Genomic DNA, 18,880 nt, shown 5'->3' with positions numbered 1-18,880 from the left:
AACCAAGTAGTTAAGGGATTCCCTTTGGCACGCGCTACCTATTTCCCAGATCCTTTCGATTTCCTGGGGATAGCTTCGTTGGCATGCAGGCCCGAGAGCCTGGAGTACTTGCTATTGGATACATCTCGGCGCCAGCGTATGCCTTTCATGACGCCTTCATGCGCGTATGTAACAGCTCCACACCCCGACCAGATCTTCAAGACCCCGTTGAATTGGAATTTTCTGCACGCGACGAAGTTGAAGTACATTCGCATACTTGGCAGCATCGTGCGAATCGGCACATCTGAAGACATAGCCTGTGCAATTTCAATCCGTGGCGCTGGTCGACGTGGGAAAGACATAGACGACGATTTCATCGACATTCAAAGACCGGAGTTCCAGCCCACATCTACACTTCCGTATGGACACCGTGGTGGGAGTCTGTAAAGAAGGATATCGATGGAACGAAGGTCAACGGACGGTGCTGGACCAAGTCAAGCATCAAGTCTGCTAGGGGCGATAGGAGAATGATGAATATCAGCTTGAAGAGCCGGGGGGTTAGAAAAGCCAAGTCTTGCCGTTGTACTACTTCATCGCTATATTGGTGCTCATCCAAGTCTAGTTCTCTACAAACTCTACAAGTCGCGACAGGCCCAGGGCACAGAGAAAGTAACAAGCTAGAGGAAACTTCGTACTCCGCTGCTACAGTTTGTAGATGGACTCTACCCCGCGTCGCTTGTTCAACAGTACCGGGGTCATGGGCCGTAGCCGCATGACGTGAAGTCAGTCCCAGAGAACATCGTTTGCGAAATTCCACATGGTACTGGAGCGCCAGCAAGCCCGTCGCCATCGCCAATCCCCAGCATATGGGCAGCAGGAGCCCGATTCGGCCCATTTGGTATCTCAAGAGGTTCATTTACATTTACCTCGCGAATTCATACCTAGTAGGGATATTTCTAATTTCTAGTAGTGGTCCCCTCATAAATACTAGGCAATATGCTGGATTTATTCATCCTTACGTCCTTTCTGTGCAATGACCAGCGTTCTCAGACTTCTGGTACGATCATGCACGCTGGTCGTTATCGGCGTTGCCGCAATACCTACCAGCCGTGTGAGTTCCCCTTCTTCCTGAAAGTAATCATTCTGAACCGACTACATAGACTTCGGTCATGCCGCGAAACACCTTGCCGAAGCTAGTGGTTGCACACTTCATGGTGGGCAACACCTACCCTTACTCCGTCGACGACTGGACCAAAGGTAGGCCACTCATAGTCAGGGTGATATATGTGGCTGATCAGAGGTGATTCAGACATCGCTCTCGCTCATTCTAAGGGTATCGATGGCTTCGCTCTTAATGTGGGCGGTGGTGACTGGCAACCTCTTCGCGTCGCAGACGCTTATTCCGCAGCAGCCAACTCGGGCACCAACTTCAAATTGTTTTTATCCCTGGACATGACTTCAATGTCCTGTTCAAGCAAGGGCGACGCGGCCGCATTACGCAGTTATATTACAGCATATGCGTCGCATCCTAATCAACTGTCATACAGCGGTCGCGTTCTCGTCTCGACATTCTCCGGCGAGAACTGCTACTTTGGCGCCAGCAATGTCGACGCCGGATGGCAGGCCACCATTAAAGATGGACTACCCGGTGTATTCTTCTTACCGTCGTTCTTCGTCGACCCCACCACGTTCAAGCAATATCCCGTTGCGGATGGCTTCTCCAACGTGAGGAGCTCTAAATGCCTGTGACCCACACATTGACTTGGCCAATCAGTGGAACGGGGGATGGCCCATGGGCAACTATGATGTAGACTTTGAGTCTGACAACGGTTACCTGAGCAATTTGGGCGGTCGTGCGTTTATGGGTGCCGTGTCCCCGTGGTTCTTCACGGTAAGTTGTTGCGTCTCGCGGTACTTCCTATTCTATTCTAAGACCCACCTTTTGGCATCAGCATTACGGTCCGGAATCATTCAACAAGAACTGGATTTACCGGTCGGACGACTGGCTTTTCGCTCGGCGATGGGAGGACATCATCGCCAACCGCGACCGAGTGGATATTGCAGAGGTGATCACATGGAATGATTATGGAGAATCCCACTACATTGGCCCGATAGAAGGTGCGCAGCCGAACTCGCAAGCATGGGTCAACGGATTCGACCATCAAGGTAAGTAACTGGATCAATAATATTGATATTAATGATCAGCTCAGCCTCGAACTTCATCTTATTTTTCCTTCAGGTTGGCTCGATCTCAACCAGTACTATATTGAAGCATACAAGATAGGCTCGTATCCTTCGATTTCTCGGGACCGCGTGTTTTTGTGGGCAAGGCTGTTCCCTGCTGCCGCATCTACTGCGGATTCCGTGTCTCGCCCGGAGAAGGCTGACTTCGTGAGTATATGCCATTATGCCAAAGGATAATGGTTCGCTCGAATGAAATCTGATGCATTCAATCAGACTCAGGACTTCCTCTGGGCGGTAGTCTTATTAACGTCGCCAGGACAGGTGACCCTTGCCTGTGGTCCCAGCGTGCAGACGACGAATGTACCAGCAGGACTCGCCAAGCTGAAGCTGCCACTCACCAGCGACTGCGACGCGTCGTCTACCGTATCGAGAGACGGTCGGCGTGTTATAGACTTCCAGCCGAATGGTTTCCACTTCAGCACTAACCCTACCATGTACAACTTCAACGCCTTCGTAGCAGCTTCCCCTTAACGACCCTTTTTAAATGAGTAGTCCGTCCCAATGTATTATCCTCAACCCCATCCACCAAGTATACCACATTACCCTTTACAAGTCCGGCAGTTCCCTTTGTATCAATCGAGTCCATGTGCTCTCCTTCCACCAATCTTCCATACTCTGTATCCTTTCCCACAAAGTCTCTTCATCTACACCGTATATCTCATATTTACCACCGTTCAGTGGTTGTCCTTCTCGCTGCGCAACGTCAAGTGCTGCCTTATTCTCTCCCCTAATGACAAAGTTAGAGAACATCCGAAGAAGCCGTAAAACGATACCTACTTCAGCAGTTCCAGCAATTCTTTGCGGTCGGGGAAGAATAGCCTGGACTCCAGCACTGCTAGGATGGCTAACGCGGCTCGGTATAGGAATGCATCACCTTCGAGCAGAATGACGTCCCATATTCGTGCGCAAGCTTCAAAAGGCAGATGATCTAGAAAGAGTGGTATTAGCCAATCAGGTAAATAGGCTGATGGCGATATTTGATGCTGCTTGAAGTTGAAGTAGACTAAAGTCGGTTCGCACTCAGCATGTTGTCATTGCGGATGAAGGAAAGGGATCACTTTTGGGCATTCCGTCAGCGAGGAGCGTATCAAATATCCTGGAACTCTTGAGATATTGCAACATCCACTGAGAGTAGGGAAATCACCTGTAGTAGGCTTCAACCTATTGAACGCAAACGTGATCAATGCTTGTACCATAGAGATTTAACCATTTTCAGCACCTACATCATCTTTGGTTGCTGCTCCTCCGTAGAAGCTGCGCATGCAATGTCTCTCCAACAGGTTCCGCATAACTACAAAGCCTTGTTGCGGTGGCATGCTGATGAGAAACATAGCGGCCACTCGGCTGACACCCGTCGTGTATCCAAGCCCTTCGTCGCTTCTCGAAACTACCCACGCGCATAGCATGTCCTTTAGGTCTTGGTACAATGGCCCCATCTCCGAATGGAATATATGGAGCGCAGGAAGCGTCGTGGCAATGTCCGCTTCTATTAGTGAGAGAGTTTCAGAAGGGAAAGTCCCCGAGGAGAGGGCTCGTTTCGCCCGAGCCAAGCAAGCCCGGTAATTATCTAGAGAAAGAACCATTAGGTCAAGTCGTCAAGTCGCCATGTTATTTTACCTTTGCTCAGAGCAAGAGGATTGCCTACAGCTTTCTCCCACATGTGGGCGCGTAGTTTAGTTGGTATTCCGTTCCACCACAGCTTGCGCAGGTGAGGATTCTTATGAACTACTCTCCAGTCTGGGAGTATTTCCTTCTCCCAAATGTGTATGGACTCGTCGATTTTCTTTTCTCTAGCTAGTCTCCGGTCTTGCAGAGCCTTCCTACGCTTCTCCGCTAGATGATCGTTATTCGTAGGTTACGGTAGGTAGCAGCAATTAGTCGTGCTCGTCTGGAATATATTGGTGAAGAGGTTTCACCTACCCGCAATCCTACTTTGCCTCATCATGGCCTGCCAGTCAGCCAGGTGCTTGTCGTCTTCTTTACGACTCTTTGGAGGGAGGAATGTCGGTCGAGTTTTGCTTCTGACTTTCTCAAATATGCTAGGCCCGGCTGATCGCGTCGGACGAACAGTAGGGTGGTGTTCAGGCTTGCTAGGAGAAGGCGGAACGGCGTTAGACGTAATAGACCGTGGTGAGTGTTCTGCGCCAACATCAGAGGATCGTGGAGAGTGTCGGTGTAGCGACGGTGACGCCAGGGATGGAACTGAGGACGATGCAGAGGCGGCGAAGGACGCTGGTGGTGTGATATATGGCATCGGTGTGGTTGGTGGTGATGTGTGCGGCGGTGACGGTGTGAATCTCTGAGCATCACTGGGCGGTGAACTGAGCGGTGTATTTTGTGCCGAATTCGGGTTTGAAGCCGCGATTTGTGGATGAGGATTATCCGAGGTGCCATTCAACCCACTGTCATTCTGAGGTTCGCTAGGGGCCTCTTGTTCCGAGGGGTACTCCGCGTGAGCGATGGAATTGGCTTCAGAATTCGACAAGGATATCTGGGAGAAATGTTCCTCTACGGGTGATTCAGGCCGGCTCCTTGATGGTAGGTACTCTGACGAAGTCGACGCAGAGTGCGGAGATCCATTGATGTCCAGCGAGGACACCGACGTGTCCTGTGCGTCGAAGAGGCCATTATGATGCGAGTTCAGCCCATCGTCGTCGCTCTCTAGCCCCGCCCAAGATGTCGACGTTATGGCCTTGGACAAGTCTGCTCGTATTGCTTCCGGATTCAAGTGAAACGAGGATATTGGATCCTCTGTATCGGAGAAGGCATCGTCGATGTCGTACGAGGCGACTGCGTGCTTGGAAGAGAGACTGAACGAGCCAGCGTCCTCGAAAGAATCTATAGTGTGCATGGTGACCGTTGCTGAAGGAGAGGTGATGATGGTCGTGGCGCGGACTGCGACTGCGTCCCCGACGGTGTATGCTAGTGGCTGTGTTCAATATTGGGCGCTTCTCGACATCGGCACGATTAGCGCGCGTGCCCTAGCTCTGCCCATGATCGCAGAGATATTTCTTGTCCTCGCCGGACACAGCTCCTCTCTCTTCACCGACGACGGCCAAGTAGATTCTGCACTCCAGCCTCTTCTTCATCCAGGGGAGCAACAAGTCCTCGAATTCCTAGGAAAGATCGCCTTGCAGTATCGCACTGTCAAGAAATCATGCACTACCCTCTCATCGTCGTCGTCGCGATATGTATGCGCGTTATGCACGTCTTTGAACCAGATCCTGAAGTATGACTATGAAAGTCTCGTACTGGAGACGGAAACCAAGGTCCTTCGACGCGACGCCGAGCTTGTAGGCCGTGGTTCGTTTGTACCCCTGTCGACCATACGCGCAATATTTTCGGAATGGGAGTCCCCCTTGGTCACCTTGGTTTCCCTCGTGCAGGAACTAGAAGGCCAGAAATCATGGCCACCCGGACCTCTGATCGACATGCTCCTCTTGCGGTCAAAGACAGGCGTGTACCGAATAGCCGACATACTGTCGCGTCTATCCATGGTTGTGCAGCGCGTTTGGAGGACGCAATTAACCGCGTTCCTGGTCCACGGGTCGATGTCTGCCACAGATCCTTTGGCTGACGATAGATTCATCCTTGTGGAAGGATCTATGCCACGCTGCGTGTCATCGCAATCTCGAGAGTCGATTGCGTATGTTGGCCGGGCTGTTGGGACGGTGAAAGCTGCGAAGTGGCAAAAGCAACTCCCCCGCCACTTAGCCCTCCAGCATACGGAGCTACTAGACTCAACTCTCCCAGAAGACCAGATCATCTTCGACCGTGTCATCTCGGAAATCCGTCTCAACGTCAGCGACTGGCTATGGATGAATATTCTCACTGAGAAAGATGTCTCTGACGCTGTCGACTCACTGTATGTCTACTACTAGTTTTACGCGCTGACAGGCCTAATCGTCGACAAGGGCCAACTATTTCCTCCTTCGGAATGGAGAGTTCAGCCTCTCCCTCATCAGAGAAATCGAGCGCCTCAAGGTGTCTCGATTAGCTTCACGATCTGGCGTCTCTTCAATGATCCGGGAACAAGACCTCAATCTCGCGATACTACGCGCCTCCCTGGGGACTTCTGCACAGCATGACCCCGCCCTCGCATACCTTCGGTTCTCTTTGCCCTCTGGACCTCTGCGCCCGCTGCTACCATCTCTTGTTGATCCCACAAATCAGGCCTCATCCCCCCGCGTTGAAGATACCGAGGCAACGTCATTCAAAGATCTCCTACTCGGCACTCCCATAACACTCAATTACTCCGTCTCCTGGCCCCTCGACCTCTTCCTCCATTCCGCCGACCTTCTCACATACACCGACCTCCATGCATTCCTCTCCTCACTCCGAAAAACACATACGCGGATTCATAACTGCTGGACATCCTTGTCAAATGCGCAGCGTGCCCGACGGAGATGGACTGGTCTCGGAGAAGGGGGCACTGACGAAGACCTCAAGGCGCGTTCCACCCTGCTGCGTTGCGGATGGGGCGTTGTCCGCGACATGGGGTGGTTTCTGGATACTCTCTTGGCATACGTGATGACCGACGTCGTAGATACAGAGTACAGGCAACTCAAATCGTTGCTTGGGAAAGAGGGGATGTCCCAGTATGCTTCAGGCGGGTCCAACACGCTGTTGGGCAGCAGACCGTCGGGGTTAAGCACCCATTCAGACTCAACCCACATCGACTTCACCACTCTGCGGACCATCCATTCAATGTACCTTGATCGCCTGGTGACGGGATGTCTCTTGAACAACGACACCCTCACATCGATTCTAAGATCGATCTTTGAGGTATGTGAGCGGTTAGTGGCTCAGATTGAGAGGTGGGGAGGAGACGTGTTGCCTGCATTGTTGTTTGAAGGGAGCATACACGGTGATCAGGGTGTCGGAATCATGGTTCAAGAACGGTGGGAGATTGTCGCTGAGATCAATAAGGTAACAATTCGGAATGAAGTCCCATCCAGAAAAGAACCTGAACCTTCTTTCTCAGTCTTTTCATGCCTGCCTCGGGTCATTCTACCACCATCTCTCCGAGTCGACGTCCCACAAACCTTTTACGACATCAGACGCGTCAAAGTCTGTGCTCATGAACGCTAGTGGGATCAACAACATGTCCTTGAGCCTTGCGGCTGCGATAGGCGGTGGAAAACTGTTCGACGGCAGTGCTGAAGTGAGAAGACACATAGAGCGGCTGCTCCTCAGACTTGATTTCAGCGGTAACTTTTCTTTGTCGAACATTCCGCCTGGTGGCAATGCTGCCAACATCCTGCAAGATGGTGGTCTCGTATGAAGCACGCCATACCAACCTTGCGCCACCGAAATTCCAATTTCGTGGAACAAGTCTATACCGACGTACCTACATCCAGAGTTGACTTGACCATTGTCTTTCTGCTCCTTTTCGCCATCGTCGCACCCCTAATACAGTTGCCGCATTGACGCTGATTGTTGGGATCAGGGTTGGGAATTCTTTCTTACATTCCTTCCGTTCCGATGCTTTCTAGTTCGTGGTCTCGGATATGTTGTGGCCGGCGCGCGGTGTATGATCAATATTTACGCCCTTATTTGAAAACGCAGGTCAGAGATGGCACAATGATCGCTAATCTGATTTTTACCCGCGATGGGCTAATGATAATCAAAGAACAGAGACTCAGCCCTATACCCAGCCATATGACCTCTAAGTCCACCGCACGCGTTTCACAGCGCCTCTCTCTCTCACTGCGACATCTCTCATCAGAGTCCTCCAGCAAAATGGCCTCGCGTTCGTCCTAATGATATTTCTGCTTTACGAAAATTGATCGCAGTATTTGCAGAATATACACCAAGGCTCGTCGCGGCCCCAAACACCCTCGGTAGGTCTTACACGCCTGGCACGACAATCGCGAGGCGAATCTGATATCCTGGCGCAGAGCACAGAGTGTACATCGAGCAGAATGGTGCCGTCGTATCCCCTTTCCATGATATCCCGCTCTTCGCCGACCGGGAAGCCGGAATCTTCAACATGGTCGTCGAGGTTCCCCGGTGGACGAACGCGAAGATGGAAATCTCAAAGGAGGAGCTGTTCAATCCCATCAAGCAGGACATCAAAAGGGGCAAGTTGCGTTTTGTGCGCAACTGCTTCCCTCATCACGGATACATCTGGAACTATGGTGCTTTCCCCCAGGCGAGTCTACGATCTTAACATTATTGCGTTATCTCCCGATAACATGATTTTAGACCTGGGAAGATCCCGCTGAACTACACCCCGAAACCAAGGCGAAGGGAGACAACGATCCTCTCGATGTCTGCGAGATCGGAGAGCAAGTGGGCTACGTCGGTCAGGTCAAGCAAGTGAAAGTCCTTGGCGTTATGGCACTTCTCGATGAAGGCGAGACTGACTGGAAAGTCATTGTCGTTGATGTACGGGACCCCCTCGCGTCCAAGCTGAACGACATTGAAGATGTCGAGCGCCATCTCCCCGGTCTCATTCGCGCAACCAACGAATGGTTCAGGTAAGTTCTCCGACTCCAATTAGTAATCCAAACCAACATACCTTGTTGTAGGATCTACAAGATCCCTGATGGGAAGCAGGAGAACACCTTTGCTTTCTCTGGAGAAGCTAAGAACAGGAAGTACGCCACCGAGATCATCCACGAATGCCATGAAGCCTGGCGTCGACTTATCACCGGAGAGTCTGCTGCTAAAACAGCTGCCTATGACCTTTCCATGTGAGATGTACCGGTGTTCTCACTTAAGGCATCATGCTAACCATCTTTATCCAGTCGCAACATCACCATCTCCAACTCCCCTGGGTTCGTTCGACGGGATGATCCCTCTTACACATCCGTCCCCGCAGGCCAAAGACTCCCTCCTGCTCCCATTGACCCTTCCAGTAAGCCTCTCTTACCTTACTTTCGAGCAAGTACTGATTTTCGATTGCAGTTTCGAAGTGGTTCTATATCTCGTCTGCGCAGGTCTAATTAGACAATAGGGTATGAGTATGGATGAAGTATGAAGCTATATATGTCGTTATAGCGCAATATAAAGCATCTTTCAAGCCGTCATCTCAGCGGTCTGAGCGTATAGCACCTATACAACTTAAAAGCCCCAACCCACAACTTGTCCGGATAAGCGGCGGTAAATAATATGTTATACGCGACTAGGTTCGCCGTCTGTCGGTGCCGATTTCTGGTTGTGCTTGAGGATAACGACAATACTTGTCTGAGATGGATGTTACTGTCCAAGTTCCTGTAAAAATGGAAGTTCAGCTACGTCTGATAGAAACAGGCGAGAGAAAGGTTACCTTCTAAAGCAGAGAATATCGAATATTCGCGAGCGTTGACTCGGGAGACAGTATGTGTCTCGAGGACCTTGCCGGCCTTCCCTCCTTTCTTCGAGCTGACTTCGGCTCTTTGATAGGTGAAAGTGAATGGTGGTTCCCCGATGAGGGTGAAGACGATTTCAGCTTGATCACCTACAGGTACCTTCAGCATACAATGAAGTTAGTAGCGGAAGGATGCACGGACCCTCGTGAATGTCTTGGAAGATGCGCTTTCCATGCCCAACTTGTGCCGAAGGTAACGGGTGGACATTGAATACCATATCCTTAACGGATGCCTTGCACATCTGCTTTCTGTGTGCTATGGATGTTATCGAGAACTCTCCTGGCTGTTGTTGAAGCAGAGAGAACGGCGAGGTTTTCGCTTCTTGAGTGTATGATTTCCCATTGATACGATACCTTCAATTCATTGTCAGCTTGGTCGAAACGTAAGTGGACAAAGAGAAACGAACCCTATGCTCCATGGTGGGATGCCTTCCAGCTGGAATTGCGAGACCTCGCCCACGCAGTAGTCCGTTCTTCTTTCGAAGGGAACGATCGATGCGGTTTCTGCAACATCCACCCAGATAGACGTCGATAATGGATCAAGGCCGGCCTGAGCACATTTGGATGCATCCAAGACGGAATCTATCGTAACATGGTGTGCGCCAACTGTCTGGAACGAATACGACGGAAGGTTGAGCTGCCACACCCTGGAGTTGACTTCAACAATTTCGGTATGGATGTGACTTGTTCCAATACTCCGTATTGAAAGTTTGAGGGTGAATGGAGGAGATCCTTCTAAGACAACCACGCCGTTTGCTTGGTCCGTTGGGACGAACAGTTCGTTCAAACAGTAGGATAGGCGGCTGCGTGATTTGAATCGAGCGGAAGGACGTATTGCGACCTGTTGCTCAAAGAGTAGGCGTTCCGAGCGAGGTATGATGGCATTCTTATGTTGGGCGAGGGGGTAAGCGGCGTCCCCGATTTGTTTGACCTCGTAGTACATTCGTCCTGGCCGAGAGGTATGGAGCTGGAAGCGTGTCTGGGCTTGGATGCTGTTGAAAACGGGTTGATCGAGGAGTTTTGTGCCTCCATTTTCATTGCCCTGTGCGATGTTATACATAATCTGGAACGGGGGTCGGCCTGTGCCTCTGTCAGCCACGCGAAGGATAGTGGTTGTAAGGACGACAGCTACCTGTTAGTTCAAGGTCTACATGGACATTATTTCCTTCGCAGATAGGTGGCAATATGTGCGAGTTATTGAATGACTCATAGATGGCTTCTATTTTCGGGGAAAGCTTCGCGTAGGGCCTTGGGACCCAGTCGACTTCGTAGGTCTTCTCATCAATAACCCAGCCTGGGCAGAGCGAATCGGAGACCTATGCATGTTTAGTACATGTAGCAGCATTTAGGACAGCATTATACTTACAGCCAGAAGTTCGTAGGTCCCTTTCTGTGTAACTTGCAAATGGTCGTTGGGACTTGCCAGCATTGCACGTATCACTTCCTCGTCACCGATGCGATGATAGCTAACTTTCCAAGGCTACAGCGAGCGTGAGCAGTGACACAGAGGATATGTCAGAAAGTGACATACGCCTTGTCCGGATAACCGCAGTGGTAGATTAGCTTTGTCTGACTCCAGAACGACGACACGGCGTTCCGTGTCTTTGCCATAGAATTTGACAGTGGGCTAGATTGCGTCAGCTACGACGGATGGAACTCAAAAAGTCAGTATTACCTTTATGCGTCGGACATTGACCAGAATTCCAGCACCAGAGAGGGCCCGTTTGCATGCATAGGCGTCTTCAATACTGACTATAGCAAAGGTCAGCTTACGGAGGGTTGGGCAAACTAAAGTGGTCCGTACCAAGATCAACCTCGAAGGCACCACCATCCTTATCAACCGACTTAGGAATAGGGATCTCGAGAGTTTTCCTTGGCGCAGTGATGTTCTGGACCACGATGGTCTCAGATTTTCTGGGTCCCACAATCTGAAGCTCCAAGCTCCAAGGACCAGTACCCTAGGAGGCATCAGCAGGAACATAGTTATAAAGTATTGGTGTGCGTACTCGGAGTTCGACGTCCGCATTGACTGAAGCGCCCTCGCAGACATTGATGACCTTCTTCCTCCCCGATGCAGCGCTTCTGCTTCCATCTACAAACTCAGCGCTGGCTAATGGGTGGACTATTTGGTCGATACTAGGTCCATTTAGACCAACCTTCTTGTAGTTGCTATCGCTAAGGTAGGTGAATTTGTAGATATAACGACCACTGCGCTCCGGTTGCAGCGTGAGCTCGCCACGGGCAGTGTTGAATGTTTTCAATTGATCGCGAGCAGCCTCGGCATCACGCTGCACTTGGTAGTGTACGGTGAAAGGTGGGCTCCCGTGGAACACAAGCGACGCAGATACGCCGGTGTCTCCAGAACTAAGGTCCGATTAGATTTTGAACGAGTATGAGGATAGTATATTCCTACCATTCGTGTATCCGTTTCCATTCGATTTCAGCAGTTGGGTAAGGCTTTTCCACGACGTTGCAGGACTCCGGTGACAATACATCTCCCGTGCAATACTTGAGACGCCGTTAACACGCGTATATGAATACATACGAGACATCTTCACCTTTCCTTTGATACTGGCGATTGTATAGCGTCCTGGTGTGGCCGCCTTGATGGTCAAATCGCGGTTTCCGTCGAGCTTTTGGAGAGTCCTCGTCCATGGCTTATGCTTCTTGGAGCTCTTCACGTCCACGTCGTCAGCGTCGGTAGAAGGTTGGTACTTCAGTACAACGTCCCATGGACCGTCGACCGGGTCAGCGTCGTTAGTTGCGATCGCGAGAGTCGCCTCCGAGCCTATAAGCAAAGGTACCTGTCGCCCTTCTGCGCAGGACTTGAAAGAGACCGACGGATGGCGAAGTACGTTGTAAGATCTGTAAACCTTGCCCGGGTTTACTAAGTTTGTGTTCAAGGGGACCACATTGCCTATGGAGTCCACGACTTCCTCCAAGGTATATTCGTGATTTCCCAGCCTATCTAACGTTACGACCAGGGGTACTTGAACATCCTGCACTGCACCGCTATTCGAGGCGCCTCCTTCGATCCATCGGTGTTCACCCTCGATCCCCTCGACCAGGAAAGGCTCCCGTTGACCGTTGATGGCCTTCGACCATTTGAGGCTCAAGGGTGCTACGCCGGCTATGTTAATGACCAAAGGCAATTCGGGATCTTGACCAATGCACTTGATATCTGCATCTACACCGCCAGCTCCTACGAACTCAGCGGTCGGGCAAGGAGCTATCTTCAGCTCGCTTGGATACATCAACCGGGCGTCGATGCTCGAGGAGTCAACTACGCGTTCTAAGCGGATTGTACCAGACTTAGTCACTTTGATGTGTGTGATGGATTGGGATTTCTGTAGGTTGGAGTGGGCATTCCCGTTTGTGTCGTTTTCGTCGTCGTCATCATCATATTCGTCGTAATCGTCGGAGTCGTGATTCGCCGTAGGATTTGGGCGCGCCAGCTGAAGCGCGTCGATTCGGCTTTGCTCAATGGCTTTCAATTCCTTCGCACTGAGGTCAAAATACTCGATTTTCCCGTTCGCCCCTTGTTCGTTATGACCAAGAGGTGAAATTGAATATCTGAGGTGATGTGGATGGGTGTTGTTGAGTAGGACCGGAACGAGGACAAAGTTCGACTGGGAAGATAGACAAAATGTCTGACTATTGGGGTAGAGCTGCGCTGTGCTGATCGGCGACATGCGCACAGTGTGTTGACCGAGTAGATGGGCATCCTTGTCTGAAGTGGATGATATAAGGCCGAAGGTAAGCGGGGCAACTAAGTCCAGCAAGCTAAATGGCTCCGGTGTACCGATAACTTCTTGCTGGTCTGGAAACAATTTCGCACAAGGTCTCAGCAACTTTCCACGAACGCGAAATATAAGACGACGCACTTGAGCGCCCATAGGAGCGTGAATGCATGTCCCCTCCCCCAAAGTTCAAAGAAAGTCCCCCAAACATCAGTCCATCGAAGAACCATAGTGTGGATACTTGCAGAAATATGACTGCTTTTCCGTAGTTCAGTCTCGGTATTCGGAGCAGCGCGAGTGTTATGCAATACAGGGCGTCCACAAGGAGCCATTTCATACACGGACCAAGCGAATCGTCAGTCCCAGCAACAGTCGTCCAGCCAAACTCCATTATTTTGATGGCCTGTACAGTTTATGAGATATTGCCTCCGGAACCCAGCAAAGGTCACCTACTTGACATAGCAAACCCAGGCTGAGGTAGTAGAGCCTTTGTGACGGTACATCGAGGTACTTTTCTGGAATTAGTGAATTTTGTCCAGCAGACGGAGGCAGCTTCTTGTCCGTAGACATATCAGCGCTCTGGACAACCAGTTCAAGTCGGTGATCGAACTTGAAGAGTGACTTTGTCGGTGTGAGGAGGAAGAAGAGAAGGTGACCGGCACGTGATCGTTATAAGCTTTATTACTGCGCAACGCGAGGCTTGAACTTCCTGATTGCGCAGAGTCGCCCACAAGATTTATAAAAGGATGGTTTCTCACTGAGAATCGATGTGATCGTTCATTTTCTGCCCCAACACTAACAAACGATTTCCCCAACAACGAGCTATGGCCGACCGCCCTCTTCCGCCTATTCCCAAAATTGATGATCCAGTAGGCCAGATCTTGTCTTGACGCGGAATTCCAACTAATCAGCGTGTAGATCTTGTTCCTAGACGTCTATACCCACAAATCTATCAGAGAAACCAAAAATCAAGACTATGGCGATACTCAGCGCCTCTCGATCTTGGGCGGAAAGGTGTTCAATTTCACTGTCGCGAACGTCCTATTCTTCGAGCGGCCAATGATTCCAGCCGACGAAATGACTGTTCGTTTATTCTGCTATGAATCTGGTTATATTTCTCCCCTTATTCAGCACGATAGGAAAAGTTGAGGGACTTGACTTCAGATACACAAATCCAGGCTTGGGTCGACAGTTATAAACTGAAGGACCGACTACTCTACACCCAAGAATTCGCGGAACGCATCAACGAAGCGGATGTGAGTGATGATCTAAACCGATCGTGATCATACGCTAACGATTGAACATTCCAGGAAACCCGATTTTTCTTCTACTCGTACATTGGTGCGGTGTACATGCGTAGTGGAGTCACGCCCATCCAAAACTGGATCACTCGTCTTATCAATCCAGACGCTGAACCTGTTCCGCTATTCAATCCCCCTTCCCCGACGCGCCAACTGGGGGGTGCCAGCACCAGCCGGTCCCCCCCGCCCCCAGGCACGGTCCCACCTCCACTTCCTCAGACGACGCCCACCGGGGCACCGACATCCCTCGGAATCTTGGCCCGTCTCAACCAAACTGCCTCCCAGAGGAATTTGCAGGTGACATACCCAGCTGAACGTTGCGGTGAACCGCACAGTCCTCAGTGGACTGTGCAATGTGTAGGTGCGATGCATGACCACTTATATTGTTTGTGCTCCATTAATAGCCGTGCCTATTTAGTCAATGGCGAGACTATGGGCTCCGGAATTGGAAAGAGTCAGAAAATTGCGAAGGAGGTCGCCGCTCAAGAGGCCTGGGCGGCTCTCGGATGGTCGTAAAGGCGGGGTGGCTTCGATGATATATCATGGCGTTTTACTATATCAGACTTCATATCTTGGATTTGCTCCTATCAAATAAATTACACGTATGCCACTCAATTAGCTGAGATACCAGAAGAAAGCATAGGCAGCGATTAACCCCAGGAAGACCTTCGTCTGTGGAGTCAGGCCTGTAACCACGGAAGAAGCTTGGTTGGCTACTGAACGCGCTTCGTGCTTGAGATCGACCGGAGCAGATCCACCTCCCAGCGTGTGGCCCTTGCCAGAGAAGGCACTGGACGACGAAGTAGCATGCTTCGCTAAGGCCCCTTCGAGTGCCCTGTGGGATTTCCTGCTTCAGAACAGAATCGATGCCCCGGGAATTGGCTACACTTACGCTTTGTTGGCACCCCGCACTTGATCGATCTTTGTAGAGCCTTTGAGGAAGATAAATGTTGGCCTGGTCAAAGCGAATAAATAAGTCTATCAGAGGCAGACAACTGCGGCCTTACATTGCAGAAACGGTGTAATGGGCGGCTACATCTTTCGCAACGTCGACATCACATTTGAAGAAGTTCACGTTCTTGTATTGTTTCGACAGGGCCTCAAATGTAGGCGCAATGGCATGACATGGTCCACACCTAGCCACATGCTTGTATCAGGACTATTACACATTACTTGCGATGAATACGAACCAAGTTGCGTGGAAGTCAATGACCTGGTACCGAGAATGAGTCAAAGGCAGTATAGAACATATGCTCCGCACGCACCGAGACCTTCGTGCTCGAAGCAGAGAGGGTCTTGTTGAGTTCTGGAAGCGAGGTGATGTGGGTAATGGCCATCTTGAGAGTGATAAAGCACGCCGCCAGGCTCGAAGTGGCCACACGTAATACATGGTCGTCACGTGATGGAAGACACGGTATATATAGGGTGTTGATCCAGACGCGACGTCTACTCTCTTCCTTGCACACTACCCCCATCACCAACACATCAAAGCGCCACCCAATTTTATCCGTTGGAACACCCACCTTTGAATATAACGTAGAAACATGTCTGGACGTGGAAAAGGTGGAAAGGTGCGTCTCATTCAAGTCGACTCGGAATTAAGAAACTAACTGCTTTGTAGGGACTCGGAAAGGGGGGAGCAAAGCGTCACCGCAAGATTCTTCGTGACAATATCCAGGGAATCACAAAGCCCGTGCGTTATCAAGCTTGAGTGCTGGGAGTGGCTTGTTCATATATTGCTTATACCCGTAGGCTATCCGTCGTCTCGCTCGTCGTGGTGGTGTCAAGCGTATTTCTGGCTTGATCTATGAGGAGACTCGTGGTGTCCTCAAGATTTTCTTGGAGAATGTCATTCGTGACTCTGTCACTTACACCGAGCACGCCAAGCGGTAAGTTGGCCTTGCTCCATCATTAGACGTGTGCTTATCTCTCCTCCCCATTTAGTAAAACTGTCACGGCGCTCGACGTTGTCTATGCTCTGAAGCGATCCGGCCGCACCTTGTACGGGTTTGGTGCTTAAGCTTGCTATTTTGTCCATCATCACCCGGAGAGAATGTCCGCTATTCCACATGTAATACTATGATATGTATTTTCTTGTCTATATTGCCTATGAACGTTATGACCTATTTCCCAGAGCCAGAGTGATCGCCAGTTTTGTGTGCAGATGTTTGTTTTGCGGCTCACGATCGGGTTCATAGCACGACATATAAGCCGTGGTCCCCATACCCGCATCTTAATCCGCGACACCATCCTCCTCCCCCCGCGCTGCCCCGTTTCCTCAGCCTTCACGGTGATGTCCCACTTACGATTCGGAAGGCTCAACCGCAGTTACGTCGCCTTGGGCGTCGTCGTCCTGCTGGTGTACATGTTATTCGTCCATCAGGATCGTTTGTCGTTGTCATCGCTGCCATACCGCGCGATCCAGCCCGTCGACCTTACCGCCCAGCGCATAAAGACTTTACCCAAGACTGAGGTTCTCGCCCATGCCCCTGGGTTCTCAGTCATCGAGAACTTGTGAGTTTACTCATCGCCAGCCCTCTAGAAGCCGCGTGATTATCCGCCGTTGCAGGTATTGGCATAATCGCACATTCTACCTGGTCACCGACCAACCCTGGCGGATCCCGCCCATTAAACTAATCGCGTCGTTGAGCACCGACACCCGCACTCCTGCCAATGGACGAGTTGTGGCGAAGATCAAAAGCATCCGATTACAGCCTGTCAGTCCGGAAGTTAAAGAAAGCAATCAGATCGGCGAGACCATCAGTCTCGAAGCCGCCGAACGTCAATTTGGTTCCGCTCAGGTCATTGAGGGACCAATGGTAGGTAACATCGTTATCCAAACTGAGGTCTAGCTAAAATTAGAATGATATCAAGATCATTAACAATGATGACAACTGTGAGTCGTTCCTATTTATTGCCGCAAACAAAATCCCTCACTCACTGTCCTGCATAGTTGCTGCGCACTGTAAGTTCCAGCCCCATTCCATCGTGTCCACCTAGGCTTGACGTCCTTGCTTCGCATAGATTACCATTGGATCGGTACGCCTGTACCCAGATATGTCCTGAAGCGCGCTTGCTAACAGTAAGTCTGTTTAGGCGAAACCTTCTTGGGATCGTGGCGAGTGTGGAGCAACTATGGGTGGCGGACAGGAATGAAACTCCCCATGATCAAGCGAGTCGCGTTTACACAGCAATACTCCAAAAATGACGCACCGCCAGGCGCCAAACCAGGCAAAGATATCTTCAATGATAAGCCGGGAGCCAACATCTGGTTCACAGAAAAATTCTTGTGCGTGTTCCTTGTTCCTTGTCCCTCCTCGAAGTTGATGGGCACGATATCTATTGTAGCCCTGGCGTTGTGTGGGATACCAAGGCCGTGTGGGATAGACGCGCCGACTCCGGCAAAGTATACCGCATCACGACCGCTGTTCTCGCCGATAGAGCCGCAGGACACTCTGGTCCATCAGCAGCCTACAAGCCCTGGGGCGATGTCCTGCGCCTACCCGTCGCTCCCGACTGGCTCCTCGCCTTGCGGGAGCGTGTATTCTCTGAATATCGTGGTGACACGCCGCTTGGTATGCCGGAGAAGCCACTCGTCGTTTACCTCCAACGTCAAGATAGCAGTCGTCGGCTCGTGACGGAAGATCATGAAGCACTGGTCGACGAGCTTTATCAGTTGCAACATGAAGGAGTGGCCGATATTGCTTTGGAAGCTTTCAATTCTAGTATGCCCTTCGACGAGCAAGTAGCAAGGATTGCACGAGCTACTGTAAGTCTGCACTCGTAGCGTCCTATGGTTTTAGGCCGACCTATCTACCTAGATCCTCATTGCGGTACATGGAAATGGTCTCACCCATTCGCTTTGGATGACTCCTACGCCAAGAAGCGCCGTTTTCGAATTCCAACCTCGTACATGTACTATCGTAAGCCTTTGACATTCTCGTTTGCTGTATCTTGTCTCTGATCTTACTATTCAGACGGATTATAGTCCGTTGGCAATTGCGGCTGGCGTCCAGCACTACATGGTACACGAGACTGAGTATGTATTCCATCCATATATCCGCTACCTGGGGGTAACCAATGGCTTCATTCAGTTTCTGCCTACCGTTGGATTGTCCTGGACGTCATTGCGAGAAACCTGGCGGTATCAATACGATCATCAATCTCGAGCCCAGGGTCGTTACCGACCAGATAAGGCGTATCTTGGCACACTAGATCATCGTTGCATGCACGAACTTTTCTATCCAGGGATACGAACTGGC

The 18,880-nt window shown here is 50.8% G+C and overlaps 9 protein-coding genes across 9 annotated transcripts; 6 read left to right on the top strand and 3 right to left on the bottom strand.

The window, feature by feature from the left end:
- Positions 1 to 1,012: 1,012 nt before the first annotated feature.
- On the top strand, positions 1,013 to 2,694 carry PC9H_003330 (uncharacterized protein; the record flags this gene model as incomplete). Its single annotated transcript, XM_036772923.1, has 8 exons — positions 1,013 to 1,090; positions 1,140 to 1,236; positions 1,289 to 1,415; positions 1,527 to 1,704; positions 1,754 to 1,870; positions 1,932 to 2,145; positions 2,219 to 2,370; positions 2,437 to 2,694. 8 exons carry the CDS (start codon positions 1,013 to 1,015, stop codon positions 2,692 to 2,694), a joined length of 1,221 nt encoding a protein of 406 aa, XP_036634396.1.
- A 75-nt stretch (positions 2,695 to 2,769) lies between these two features.
- PC9H_003329 (uncharacterized protein) lies at positions 2,770 to 5,074 on the bottom strand (the record flags this gene model as incomplete). The annotated part of the gene is made up of 7 exons (XM_036772922.1): positions 2,770 to 2,950; positions 3,001 to 3,226; positions 3,282 to 3,319; positions 3,368 to 3,384; positions 3,447 to 3,790; positions 3,841 to 4,056; positions 4,144 to 5,074. The coding sequence occupies 7 exons, from the start codon at positions 5,072 to 5,074 to the stop codon at positions 2,770 to 2,772; spliced, it is 1,953 nt and encodes a 650-aa protein (XP_036634395.1).
- A 142-nt stretch (positions 5,075 to 5,216) lies between these two features.
- On the top strand, positions 5,217 to 7,507 carry PC9H_003328 (uncharacterized protein; the record flags this gene model as incomplete). Its single annotated transcript, XM_036772921.1, has 3 exons — positions 5,217 to 6,088; positions 6,138 to 7,152; positions 7,208 to 7,507. The coding sequence occupies 3 exons, from the start codon at positions 5,217 to 5,219 to the stop codon at positions 7,505 to 7,507; spliced, it is 2,187 nt and encodes a 728-aa protein (XP_036634394.1).
- A 458-nt stretch (positions 7,508 to 7,965) lies between these two features.
- IPP1 (Inorganic pyrophosphatase) lies at positions 7,966 to 9,173 on the top strand (the record flags this gene model as incomplete). Its single annotated transcript, XM_036772920.1, has 7 exons — positions 7,966 to 7,975; positions 8,019 to 8,066; positions 8,124 to 8,377; positions 8,431 to 8,705; positions 8,757 to 8,921; positions 8,976 to 9,085; positions 9,136 to 9,173. 7 exons carry the CDS (start codon positions 7,966 to 7,968, stop codon positions 9,171 to 9,173), a joined length of 900 nt encoding a protein of 299 aa, XP_036634393.1.
- Positions 9,174 to 9,352: 179 nt separating this feature from the next.
- On the bottom strand, positions 9,353 to 13,887 carry PC9H_003326 (uncharacterized protein; the record flags this gene model as incomplete). The annotated part of the gene is made up of 14 exons (XM_036772919.1): positions 9,353 to 9,441; positions 9,497 to 9,667; positions 9,720 to 9,931; positions 9,985 to 10,657; positions 10,710 to 10,893; positions 10,944 to 11,057; positions 11,109 to 11,204; positions 11,253 to 11,329; positions 11,382 to 11,535; positions 11,584 to 11,941; positions 11,991 to 12,055; positions 12,136 to 13,397; positions 13,462 to 13,720; positions 13,771 to 13,887. 14 exons carry the CDS (start codon positions 13,885 to 13,887, stop codon positions 9,353 to 9,355), a joined length of 3,831 nt encoding a protein of 1,276 aa, XP_036634392.1.
- Positions 13,888 to 14,141: 254 nt separating this feature from the next.
- Positions 14,142 to 15,134, top strand: PC9H_003325 (uncharacterized protein; the record flags this gene model as incomplete). The annotated part of the gene is made up of 5 exons (XM_036772918.1): positions 14,142 to 14,186; positions 14,236 to 14,400; positions 14,457 to 14,573; positions 14,628 to 14,979; positions 15,037 to 15,134. 5 exons carry the CDS (start codon positions 14,142 to 14,144, stop codon positions 15,132 to 15,134), a joined length of 777 nt encoding a protein of 258 aa, XP_036634391.1.
- A 99-nt stretch (positions 15,135 to 15,233) lies between these two features.
- Positions 15,234 to 15,955, bottom strand: PC9H_003324 (uncharacterized protein; the record flags this gene model as incomplete). The annotated part of the gene is made up of 5 exons (XM_036772917.1): positions 15,234 to 15,453; positions 15,511 to 15,573; positions 15,626 to 15,754; positions 15,809 to 15,831; positions 15,884 to 15,955. The coding sequence occupies 5 exons, from the start codon at positions 15,953 to 15,955 to the stop codon at positions 15,234 to 15,236; spliced, it is 507 nt and encodes a 168-aa protein (XP_036634390.1).
- Positions 15,956 to 16,162: 207 nt separating this feature from the next.
- On the top strand, positions 16,163 to 16,638 carry HHF1_2 (Histone H4; the record flags this gene model as incomplete). Its single annotated transcript, XM_036772916.1, has 4 exons — positions 16,163 to 16,189; positions 16,240 to 16,311; positions 16,371 to 16,507; positions 16,563 to 16,638. 4 exons carry the CDS (start codon positions 16,163 to 16,165, stop codon positions 16,636 to 16,638), a joined length of 312 nt encoding a protein of 103 aa, XP_036634389.1.
- Positions 16,639 to 16,911: 273 nt separating this feature from the next.
- On the top strand, positions 16,912 to 18,833 carry PC9H_003322 (uncharacterized protein; the record flags this gene model as incomplete). The annotated part of the gene is made up of 10 exons (XM_036772915.1): positions 16,912 to 17,132; positions 17,188 to 17,437; positions 17,493 to 17,514; positions 17,572 to 17,583; positions 17,643 to 17,657; positions 17,715 to 17,907; positions 17,967 to 18,387; positions 18,440 to 18,541; positions 18,596 to 18,657; positions 18,713 to 18,833. The coding sequence occupies 10 exons, from the start codon at positions 16,912 to 16,914 to the stop codon at positions 18,831 to 18,833; spliced, it is 1,419 nt and encodes a 472-aa protein (XP_036634388.1).
- Positions 18,834 to 18,880: the final 47 nt, after the last annotated feature.

This window comes from Pleurotus ostreatus, assembly GCF_014466165.1.
Source record: "Pleurotus ostreatus strain PC9 chromosome Unknown scaffold_2, whole genome shotgun sequence".
Lineage (NCBI taxonomy): Eukaryota > Fungi > Basidiomycota > Agaricomycetes > Agaricales > Pleurotaceae > Pleurotus > Pleurotus ostreatus.
This window is presented reverse-complemented; position numbering and strand designations above follow the sequence as displayed.